Genomic DNA, 12341 nt, shown 5'->3' with positions numbered 1-12341 from the left:
AGCATCAAAACATTTGTCAGTTTGACAAACAAGTCGCAACTTACAGGAGTTGAAGGATCTGCTGCTAATATCTTGGTGCCAGGTAACACAGCACACCTTCAGGGGTCTAGTGGAGTCCATGCCTCGATGGGTCTGGGCTGTTTTGGCAGCAAAAGGGGGACCAACACAATATTAGGCAGGTGGTCATGTGTAAGGTGGCCTGATCGGTGTATATACCTGTATGTATTTATAGCATTATATACAGTGTATCACAAAAGTGAGTACACCCCTCACATTTCTGCAGATATTTAAGTATATCTTTTCATGGGACAACACTGACAAAATGACACTTTGACACAATGAAAAGTAGTCTGTGTGCAGCTTATATAACAGAGTAAATTTATTCTTCCCTCAAAATAACTCAATATACAGCCATTAATGTCTAAACCACCGGCAACAAAAGTGAGTACACCCCTAAGAGACTACACCCCTAAATGTCCAAATTGAGCACTGCTTGTCATTTTCCCTCCAAAATGTCATGTGATTTGTTAGTGTTACTAGGTCTCAGGTGTGCATAGGGAGCAGGTGTGTTCAATTTAGTAGTACAGCTCTCACACTCTCTCATACTGGTCACTGAAAGTTCCAACATGGCACCTCATGGCAAAGAACTCTCTGAGGATCTTAAAAGACGAATTGTTGCGCTACATGAAGATGGCCAAGGCTACAAGAAGATTGCCAACACCCTGAAACTGAGCTGCAGCACAGTGGCCAAGATCATCCAGCGTTTTAAAAGAGCAGGGTCCACTCAGAACAGACCTCGCGTTGGTCGTCCAAAGAAGCTGAGTGCACGTGCTCAGCGTCACATCCAACTGCTGTCTTTGAAAGATAGGCGCAGGAGTGCTGTCAGCATTGCTGCAGAGATTGAAAAGGTGGGGGGTCAGCCTGTCAGTGCTCAGACCATACGCCGCACACTACATCAAATTGGTCTGCATGGCTGTCACCCCAGAAGGAAGCCTCTTCTGAAGTCTCTACACAAGAAAGCCCACAAACAGTTTGCTGAAGACATGTCAACAAAGGACATGGATTACTGGAACCATGTCCTATGGTCTGATGAGACCAAGATCAATTTGTTTGGTTCAGATGTTCTCAAGCATGTGTGGCAGCAATCAGGTGAGGAGTACAAAGATAAGTGTGTCATGCCTACAGTCAAGCATGGTGGTGGGAATGCCATGGTCTGGGGCTGCATGAGTGCAGCAGGTGTTGGGGAGTTACATTTCATTGAGGGACGCATGAACTCCAATATGTACTGTGAAATACTGAAGCAGAGCATGATACCCTCCCTCCGGAAACTGGGTCGCAGGGCAGTGTTCCAGCATGATAATGACCCCAAACACACCTCCAAGACGACCACTGCTTTATTGAAGAGGCTGAGGGTAAAGGTGATGGACTGGCCAAGCATGTCTCCAGACCTAAACCCAATAGAACATCTTTGGGGCATCCTCAAGCGGAAGGTGGAGGAGCGCAAAGTCTCGAATATCCGCCAGCTCCGTGATGTCGTCATGGAGGAGTGGAAAAGCATTCCAGTGGCAACCTGTGAAGCTCTGGTAAACTCCATGCCCAGGAAAGTTAAGGCAGTTCTGGGAAATAATGGTGGCCACACAAAATATTGACACTTCAGGAACTTTCACTAAGGGGTGTACTCACTTTTGTTGCCGGTGGTTTAGACATTAATGGCTGTATATTGAGTTATTTTGAGGGAAGAATAAATTTACACTGTTATATAAGCTGCACACAGACTACTTTTCATTGTGTCAAAGTGTCATTTTGTCAGTGTTGTCCCATGAAAAGATATACTTAAATATCTGCAGAAATGTGAGGGGTGTACTCACTTTTGTGATACACTGTATGTATTTATAAACACTATATACTGGATATAGCATTATATATACATATAAATATAAACTATAATACATTTATAACACAAATATGTATGATATTCAAATTCATATATACCATACTTTTTTATTTTTGCTGATAGTTGATGACAAGTTGCTGAACGATGTCCAGAAACCTTCTAAAATTTCAGAGGAACAAACAGAGGTTACTGCCTCTGTCGCCAAACAGATGAGGAAAGAAGGTTTGTCTTAATCGTATTTACTTTGATTTCTTTACTGTATTTTTAAGCTGCCAGAATGATTTACTCTTTATTAATGTGTTTTTAGGACCGGGCGACTCTATGATGGGTTTTGCCAAAAAGTCCACACGTGCTTTTGCCATCAAATCTAGCCACAGGAGGGTGAAGCCACTAGTAGTGACCACGGAACCAGTTCCGACAACAAAGACGGTGCAAAGTAGGAAGTGTACACGGAGCCTGTTCGATGGAGAGAAGGGCTGCTATCTTGTTGATGCTAAGCAGGAGGGCAACCTGGCACGATACATAAATGTAAGAAAACTCACTGTACATAGTGGAACAGTAATGTACTGTGTAATTGTATAATAGGTTAGGAAATCTTGATTGGGTATAAAATTGCAATCTCCTGTTGGGAATGAATATAGTGGTCAGTCAATCAATCAGTTAAAAGGAGGATCCAATAAAAGCTTAGTTTTTGTAAGCAGTCAGTTATTTAAAATACACCGATCAGGCATAACATTATGACCACCTTCCCAACTGACTGGTCTGCGACTACGCAGCCCCATACTCAACAAACTGTGATGCACTGTGTATTCTGACACCTTTCTATCAGAACCAGCATTAACTTCCTCAGCAATTTGAGCTACAGTAGCTCGTCTGTTGGATCGCTCCCCACGTGCATCAATGAGTCTTGGCCGCCCATGACCCTGTCGCCGGTTTACCACTGTTCCTTCCTTGGACCACTTTTGATAGATACTGACCACTGCAGCTGCAGTTTTGGAGATGCTCTGACCCAGTCGTCCAGCCATCACAATTTGGCCCTTGTTAAACTCGCTCAAATCCTCACGCTTGTTCATTTTTCCTGCTTCTAACATCAACTTTGAGGATAAAATGTTCACCTGCTGCCTAATAACAGGTGCCGTGATGAAGAGATAATCAGTGTTATTCACTTCACCCGTCAGTGGTCATAATGTTATGCCGGGTTAGTGTAAATCAGCTCAAGTTTTCAATTAATTATGTTTTAACCATCTATCGTTCATAATACTGTTAGCCAACCCAATGAAATCTAATCTGTGTAGGGAAAGACCAGAAACCAATGTTAAGTTTGCATGACCGTTGAGTTTTCAGACTGCATTGCATGCAAAATTATCATGCTAATTTTATAAATTTAGCCACATGGGCTTAGGAGACTTTAAAAAACGTTGGCGCATAACGCTGTCCGTCACCGCATCGAGTGAAACCTGAAACTATTATGTAAAGCAAAATTCTAAGCACAAATGGCACTGAAGTTTCTGAGCCTAAGCACTTTATAGTTTGACACTTGAAAAGCTGATGTCGAGTTTTCAAGACCGTCCAGACTTTTATCAGTGAAAGATGCAAAGTCAAGGCATATATTGGGACTATAGAGAGACACTTGTTGCCGTCAGGGTGTCGTCTTTTCTCAGGATGTCCATCTTTACTTCAGTGAGAGAATGCCAGGCCTCATTCTGCATGCACTACAAAATAGTGCCCTAGTAGTTAGAGTGCATATGCTTGACAGGCCTGCCTGCAGTCCAGATATGTCTTCTGATTAAAACCTATCGCACATCATGAGGAGGAGAATTAGACTAAGATGACCACTGACTGTTGAGCAGCTGAAATTCTGTATCAGTCAAAATGTGCAACAATTCCACTTGCAAAAATGCAATCAATTTCCAAAAGATTAAAAAGTGTAATTAATAGGAAAGGTGATGGAACAGTGCTACAGATGTTTGTGTTGTAGGTGATGCAAGTGATGTAACGCAGCTGTAAACAGGCCCCGTCCCAACTTTTAGGGAATTTGTTGCAGTTGCAAATAAAGAATGAGTTTGTGACTATATATTTAAAAGAATAATTTCGTTAGACATTTTTCTTTTGGCTGCTCCTGTCTGCATTTTCTCCCGATCTAGCGCACTCCATTTGTCTTCCGCTGCTGAGAGATACCAGATTGCATTCGAGGAGAGCACGTCGCTGTACACACCTCTTCCGACACGTGCACAGCCCTCCTCTTCTCGCCCCTGTATTCTGCACCGGCGTCTCTTCCGCTAATCAGGGTCCTGATACAGCGTATGAAGAAACACATAGTCCGGCCCCCACCCTGCAGATACGGTGGCCAATTAGCATCTGCTGCAGGCACTGTCAATTATGCCCAGCCGACCGGTGGCACCCGCTGCCCTTTCTGACACAATCCTCTATCCGGGCTTGGGACTGGCACTGAGAGTGCACTGACAAGTGCTAGTGTACTTTCCAAAGGCTAGGCTGTTTCAGCCATTTAGCCAATCATGTCCGTGTAGACACCCAACCGGCTGATAGCACCACTGCAATCTAAGAAGTGGTCTATGCATTCTGACTAAACCTGTTTCTCACTATTTAATGTTTTAAGATAATTTGTTCTTGACCAACAAAGTAAGTTCCAGGATTAAAAAACTGTTGTCGTGGCTCCCAGGTGGCGCAGTGGGATATAACACTAGCACGAGATTCTGAACTCCTCGGTTCGAAACTCAGTGTTGCCTCCGGTCGGCTGGGTGCCATCTAGTGGGCATAATTGACAGTGCCTGCAGCAGATACTAATTGGCCGCCATATCTGCAGGGTGGGGGCCGGACTATGTGTGGGTGGCTCTGTAAGGACCCTGATTGGTGGAAGAGACTCCTGTGCAGAATGCAGGGGCGAGAAGAGGAGAGCTGTGCAGGTGTCGGAAGAGGCGTGTACAGCGACGTGCTCTCCTTGGATTCTGTCAAACGATTAAACATTTTAATCGCGATTAATCTCAGAATTTCATATAGTTAATCGCGATTAATCGCATTAAAAAAAAACAATTTATGTAAATGTTATAGAAAACAAGGATTTTTAAGTGAAATGTTACCATTAAAATGGTGAACACATTTTATGCTAAATGTACTTATGTTAAAAACTGCTGGGACAAGAGAAAACTAAGGGAGTTTTATTCACTCACATACTAGGCAGTAATACTATCCAGCAGAGACCCTTGACTTCGTATATATGTCAGATTGTAGGTAAAAATGTCTCCATCAGCAAACATTGTAGATCAGCGGTGCTTTAGGTGGGATAAGGCGTAGTTATTGTAACAGACTTTTCTGTGCTTGTATCGTGACAGTGGTTTGATGGACGTTTCTACACGAAGTGAGTGTGTTTTGACCCTTTGGGGCTTCCATAGTTCATGGAATAGCATGCTTGGCTAACGACTCTAGCTGTCCGCTGTTCGGTACCGTAACAGAAAAAGTAATAAAGTGTTCTGCTCCCGACAATTTGTGAATATAGCGTGTATTTATTTCTTTATTAAGCAAGTGCATCACTACGACGCTTGGTAACATTTGAGAAACGCTGTCTTAATGAGAGATGCCGTGCACGGTCAAGCCTCAACATGAACTACCGATGACTCGCAAAGCCAAATAGAATTTGCGTTAACGGCACTATTTTTTTAAATCGCGTTAAATTGAGATTGCGTTAATGCGTTATTATCGCGTTGACTTCGACAGCCCTAATATATATATATATATATATACAGTGTATCACAAAAGTGAGTACACCCCTCACATTTCTGCAAATATTTCATTATATCTTTTCATGGGACAACACTATAGACATGAAACTTGGATATAACTTAGAGTAGTCAGTGTACAACTTGTATAGCAGTGTAGATTTACTGTCTTCTGAAAATAACTCAACACACAGCCATTAATGTCTAAATAGCTGGCAACATAAGTGAGTACACCCCACAGTGAACATGTCCAAATTGTGCCCAAATGTGTCGTTGTCCCTCCCTGGTGTCATGTGTCAAGGTCCCAGGTGTAAATGGGGAGCAGGGCTGTTAAATTTGGTGTTTTGGGTACAATTCTCTCATACTGGCCACTGGATATTCAACATGGCACCTCATGGCAAAGAACTCTCTGAGGATGTGAGAAATAGAATTGTTGCTCTCCACAAAGATGGCCTGGACTATAAGAACATTGCTAACACCCTGAAACTGAGCTACAGCATGGTGGCCAAGGTCATACAGCGGTTTTCCAGGACAGGTTCCACTCGGAACAGGCTTCGCCAGGGTCGACCAAAGAAGTTGAGTCCACGTGTTCGGCGTCATATCCAGAGGTTGGCTTTAAAAAATAGACACATGAGTGCTGCCAGCATTGCTGCAGAGGTTGAAGACGTGGGAGGTCAGCCTGTCAGTGCTCAGACCATACGCCGCACACTGCATCAACTCGGTCTGCATGGTCGTCATCCCAGAAGGAAGCTGACGCACAAGAAAGCCCGCAAACAGTTTGCTGAAGACAAGCAGTCCAAGAACATGGATTACTGGAATGCCCTGTGGTCTGACGAGACAGAGATAAACTTGTTTGGCTCAGATGGTGTCCAGCATGTGTGGCGGCACCCTGGTGAGAAGTACCAAGACAACTGTATCTTGCCTACAGTCAAGCATGGTGGTGGTAGCATCATGGTCTTGGGCTGCATGAGTGTTGCTGGCACTGGGGAGCTGCAGTTCATTGAGGGAAACATGAATTCCAACATGTACTGTGACATTCTGAAACAGAGCATGATCCCCTCCCTTCGAAAACTGGGCCTCATGGCAGTTTTCCAACACGATAACGACCCCAAACACAACCTCCAAGATGACAACTGCCTTGCTGAGGAAGCTGAAGGTAAAGGTGATGGACTAAACCCAATTGAGCACCTGTGGCGCATCCTCAAGTGGAAGGTGGAGTAGTTCAAGGTGTCTAACATCCACCAGCTCCGTGATGTCATCATGGAGGAGTGGAAGAGGATTCCAGTAGCAACCTGTGCAGCTCTGGTGAATTCCATGCCCAGGAGGGTTAAGGCAGTGCTGGATAATAATGGTGGTCACACAAAATATTGACACTTTGGGCACAATTTGGACATGTTCACTGTAGGGTGTACTCACTTATGTTGCCAGCCATTTAGACATTAATGGCTGTGTGTTGAGTTATTTTCAGAAGACAGTAAATCTACACTGCTATACAAGTTGTACACTGACTACTCTAAGTTATATCCAAGTTTTATTTCTATAGTGTTGTCCCATGAAAAGATATAATAAAATATTTGCAGAAATGTGAGGGGTGTACTCACTTTTGTGATACACTGTATATATAGAGAGAGAGAGAGAGAGAGAGAAAATTTAATAATTTAATTTAAATTTAAAAAATGTTGTCATTTAAAAATTCACAACTTTCTTCGTCACTCTGTGTCCTCAGCATAGCTGCAGTCCCAACATGTTTGTCCAGAATGTGTTTGTGGACACACATGACATGCGCTTTCCCTGGGTTTCATTCTTCACCAACAAGTAAGTGGCTCCAGCTTTTGTTTGTTCTTCTTACCATCACAGTTGGTTTTTAATTTGAGATGTTCATCTCCACTTATTCTGTTTTCTTTTAGGCGTATCCGGGCTGGGACGGAGCTGACGTGGGACTACGGCTACGAAGTGGGCAGCGTTGAGGGAAAGGTGTTGCTGTGCTGCTGCGGCTCAGCCAAATGCACAGGAAGGTTACTCTAAGTGCCTCCCTCTTAAATAAACAAAACCTCCAGCCTCATGAATGGACCTCTGTTTCTAGAATACTTTAGACTGTGTTGTGAAGACATTCAGGTTCCTCATGGATTGTTTACTGGGTACTGAAATTTGTACTCAGCATGCTTATGTAGAAAAGTGGAATTTTAATGTTCTTTTAGCCTCGTTATTTGTAGGATGTATCATTTAATTAAACAGAATGTTGTGTGTTTTAATAAAAAAAAACTAAACAATAAACGAAATGTTCATATGAATGGGGAATTTTGGAGAAAGTTTATTTAAGCAAAGAGTAAAGCCAGAGGCTAAACCCAGAATGACTCTCTTGTCCTTATGTGACATACACTGTTAAAGGATTAATTGTATTGTAGCAGTATAACTAGCATGGCCCAGAGCTATAATGTACAGCACCAATTAAAGAAATAAAGCCATGGACTCCCCAAGACCACAAGAAAGTGTCTTATGGTATCGGATATCAACACGTTAACAGCAGATCCTTTAAGCTCCCAAGTTGTGAGGTGGGGCTTCCATGGATTGGACTTGTTTGTCAAGAACATCCCACAGATGCTTGATTGGATAGAGATCTGGGGAATTTTGGAGGTCACTGGCCAGTCAAAAGTGCCAATGCTACAATAGACACAGACAGACAGACACTTCATAGATAGATAGATACTTCATATATATATATATATATATATATATACAGTGTATCACAAAAGTGAGTACAACCCTCACATTTCTGCAGATATTTAAATATATCTTTTCATGGGACAACACTGACAAAATGACACTTTGACACAATGAAAAGTAGTCTGTGTGCAGCTTATATAACAGTGTAAATTTATTCTTCCCTCAAAATAACTCAATATACAGCCATTAATGTCTAAACCACCGGCAACAAAAGTGAGTACACCCCTAAGAGACTACACCCCTAAATGTCCAAATTGAGCACTGCTTGTCATTTTCCCTCCAAAATGTCATGTGACTCGTTAGTGTTACTAGGTCTCAGGTGTGCATAGAGAGCAGGTGTGTTCAATTTAGTAGTACAGCTCTCACACTCTCTCATACTGGTCACTGAAAGTTCCAACATGGCACCTCATGGCAAAGAACTCTCTGAGGATCTTAAAAGACGAATTGTTGCGCTACATGAAGATGGCCAAGGCTACAAGAAGATTGCCAACACCCTGAAACTGAGCTGCAGCACAGTGGCCAAGATCATCCAGCATTTTAAAAGAGCAGGGTCCACTCAGAACAGACCTCGCGTTGGTCGTTCAAAGAAGCTGAGTGCACGTGCTCAGCGTCACATCCAACTGCTGTCTTTGAAAGATAGGCGCAGGAGTGCTGTCAGCATTGCTGCAGAGATTGAAAAGGTGGGGGGTCAGCCTGTCAGTGCTCAGACCATACGCCGCACACTACATCAAATTGGTCTGCATGGCTGTCACCCCAGAAGGAAGCCTCTTCTGAAGTCTCTACACAAGAAAGCCCGCAAACAGTTTGCTGAAGACATGTCAACAAAGGACATGGATTACTGGAACCATGTCCTATGGTCTGATGAGACCAAGATTAATTTGTTTGGTTCAGATGGTCTCAAGCATGTGTGGCGGCAATCAGGTGAGGAGTACAAAGATAAGTGTGTCATGCCTACAGTCAAGCATGGTTGTGGGAATGCCATGGTCTGGGGCTGCATGAGTGCAGCAGGTGTTGGGGAGTTACATTTCATTGAGGGACACATGAACTCCAATATGTACTGTGAAATACTGAAGCAGAGCATGATCCCCTCCCTCCGGAAACTGGGTCGCAGGGCAGTGTTCCAGCATGATAATGACCCCAAACACACCTCTAAGACGACCACTGCTTTATTGAAGAGGCTGAGGGTAAAGGTGATGGACTGGCCAAGCATGTCTCCAGACCTAAACCCAATAGAACATCTTTGGGGCATCCTCAAGCGGAAGGTGGAGGAGCGCAAAGTCTCGAATATCCGCCAGCTCCGTGATGTCGTCATGGAGGAGTGGAAAAGCATTCCAGTGGCAACCTGTGAAGCTCTGGTAAACTCCATGCCCAGAAGAGTTAAGGCAGTTCTGGGAAATAATGGTGGCCACACAAAATATTGACACTTCAGGAACTTTCACTAAGGGGTGTACTCACTTTTGTTGCTGGTGGTTTAGACATTAATGGCTGTATATTGAGTTATTTTGAGGGAAGAATAAATTTACACTGTTATATAAGCTGCACACAGACTACTTTTCATTGTGTCAAAGTGTCATTTTGTCAGTGTTGTCCCATGAAAAGATATACTTAAATATCTGCAGAAATGTGAGGGGTGTACTCACTTTTGTGATACACTGTATATATATATATATATATATATATATACACAGAGGTTGGACAAAATAACTGAAACACCTGGTTTTAGACCACAATAATTTATTAGTATGGTGTAGGGCCTCCTTTTGCGGCCAATACAGCGTCAATTCGTCTTGGAAATGACATATACAAGTCCTGCACAGTGGTCAGAGGGATTTTAAGCCATTCTTCTTGCAGGATAGTGGCCAGGTCACTACGTGATGCTGGTGGAGGAAAACGTTTCCTGACTCGCTTCTCCAAAACACCCCAAAGTGGCTCAATAATATTTAGATCTGGTGACTGTGCAGGCCATGGGAGATGTTCAACTTCACTTTCATGTTCATCAAACCAATCTTTCACCAGTCTTGCTGTGTGTATTGGTGCATTGTCATCCTGATACACGGCACCGCCATTGGATGCACATGGTCCTCCAAAATGGTTCGGTAGTCCTTGGCAGTGACGCGCCCATCTAGCACAAGTATTGGGCCAAGGGAATGCCATGATATGGCAGCCCAAACCATCACTGATCCACCCCCATGCTTCACTCTGGGCATGCAACAGTCTGGGTGGTACGCTTCTTTGGGGCTTCTCCACACCGTAACTCTCCCGGATGTGGGGAAAACAGTAAAGGTGGACTCATCAGAGAACAATACATGTTTCACATTATCCACAGCCCAAGATTTGCGCTCCTTGCACCATTGAAACCGACGTTTGGCATTGGCACGAGTGACCAAAGGTTTGGCTATAGCAGCCCGGCCGTGTATATTGACCCTGTGGAGCTCCCGACGGACAGTTCTGGTGGAAACAGGAGAGTTGAGGTGCACATTTAATTCTGCCATGATTTGGGCAGCCGTGGTTTTATGTTTTTTGGATACAATCCGGGTTAGCACCCGAACATCCCTTTCAGACAGCTTCCTCTTGCGTCCACAGTTAATCCTGTTGGATGTGGTTTGTCCTTCTTGGTGGTATGCTGACATTACCCTGGATACCGTGGCCCTTGATACATCAAAAAGACTTGCTGTCTTGGTCACAGATGCGCCAGCAAGACGTGCACCAACAATTTGTCCTCTTTTGAACTCTGGTATGTCGCCCATAATGTTGTGTGCATTGCAATATTTTGAGCAAAACTGTGCTCTTACCCTGCTAATTGAACCTTCACACTCTGCTCTTACTGGTGCAATGTGCAATTAATGAAGATTGGCCACCAGACTGGTCCAATTTAGCCATGAAACCTCCCACACTAAAATGACAGGTGTTTCAGTTTCATTGTCCAACCCCTGTATATATATATATATATATATATATATATATATATATATATATATATACAGTGTATCACAAAAGTGAGTACACCCCTCACATTTCTGCAAATATTTTATTATATCTTTTCATGGGACAACACTATAGACATGAAACTTGGATATAACTTTGAGTAGTCAGTGTACAGCTTGTATAGCAGTGTAGATTTACTGTCTTCTGAAAATAACTCAACACACAGCCATTAATCTCTAAATAGCTGGCAACATAAGTGAGTACACCCCACAGTGAACATGTCCAAATTGTGCCCAAATGTGTCGTTGTCCCTCCCTGGTGTCATGTGTCAAGGTCCCAGGTGTAAATGGGGAGCAGGGCTGTTAAATTTGGTGTTTTGGGTACAATTCTCGCATACTGGCCACTGGATATTCAACATGGCACCTCATGGCAAAGAACTCTCTGAGGATGTGAGAAATAGAATTGTTGCTCTCCACAAAGATGGCCTGGACTATAAGAAGTTTGCTAACACCCTGAAACTGAGCTACAGCATGGTGGCCAAGGTCATACAGCGGTTTTCCAGGACAGGTTCCACTCGGAACAGGCTTTGCCAGGGTCGACCAAAGAAGTTGAGTCCACGTGTTCGGCGTCATATCCAGAGGTTGGCTTTAAAAAATAGACACGAGTGCTGCCAGCATTGCTGCAGAGGTTGAAGACGTGGGAGGTCAGCCTGTCAGTGCTCAGACCATACGCCGCACACTGCATCAACTCGGTCTGCATGGTCGTCATCCCAGAAGGAAGCTGACGCACAAGAAAGCCCGCAAACAGTTTGCTGAAGACAAGCAGTCCAAGAACATGGATTACTGGAATGCCCTGTGGTCTGACGAGACCAAGATAAACTTGTTTGGCTCAGATGGTGTCCAGCATGTGTGGCGGCGCCCTGGTGAGAAGTACCAAGACAACTGTATCTTGCCTACAGTCAAGCATGGTGGTGGCATCATGGTCTTGGGCTGCATGAGTATTGCTGGCACTGGGGAGCTGCAGTTCATTGAGGGAAACATGAATTCCAACATGTACTGTGACAT

The 12341-nt window shown here is 43.8% G+C and overlaps 1 protein-coding gene across 3 annotated transcripts in view; it reads left to right on the top strand.

The window, feature by feature from the left end:
* setdb1a (SET domain bifurcated histone lysine methyltransferase 1a) overlaps positions 1-7919 on the top strand; it is a 36458-nt gene extending 28539 nt beyond the window's left edge. For all 3 annotated transcript variants that reach the window (XM_063010967.1, XM_063010965.1, XM_063010966.1), the window contains 4 exons: positions 2018-2116; positions 2202-2422; positions 7355-7443; positions 7536-7919. In XM_063010967.1, coding sequence (XP_062867037.1) covers positions 2018-2116; positions 2202-2422; positions 7355-7443; positions 7536-7653 — 527 coding nt within the window. In that variant the 3' untranslated portion in view covers positions 7654-7919. The remainder of the gene's footprint in view (positions 1-2017; positions 2117-2201; positions 2423-7354; positions 7444-7535) is intronic.
* Positions 7920-12341: the final 4422 nt, after the last annotated feature.

This window comes from Trichomycterus rosablanca, chromosome 2 (genome assembly GCF_030014385.1).
Source record: "Trichomycterus rosablanca isolate fTriRos1 chromosome 2, fTriRos1.hap1, whole genome shotgun sequence".
NCBI classification, from domain to species: Eukaryota; Metazoa; Chordata; class Actinopteri; order Siluriformes; family Trichomycteridae; genus Trichomycterus; species Trichomycterus rosablanca.
This window is presented reverse-complemented; position numbering and strand designations above follow the sequence as displayed.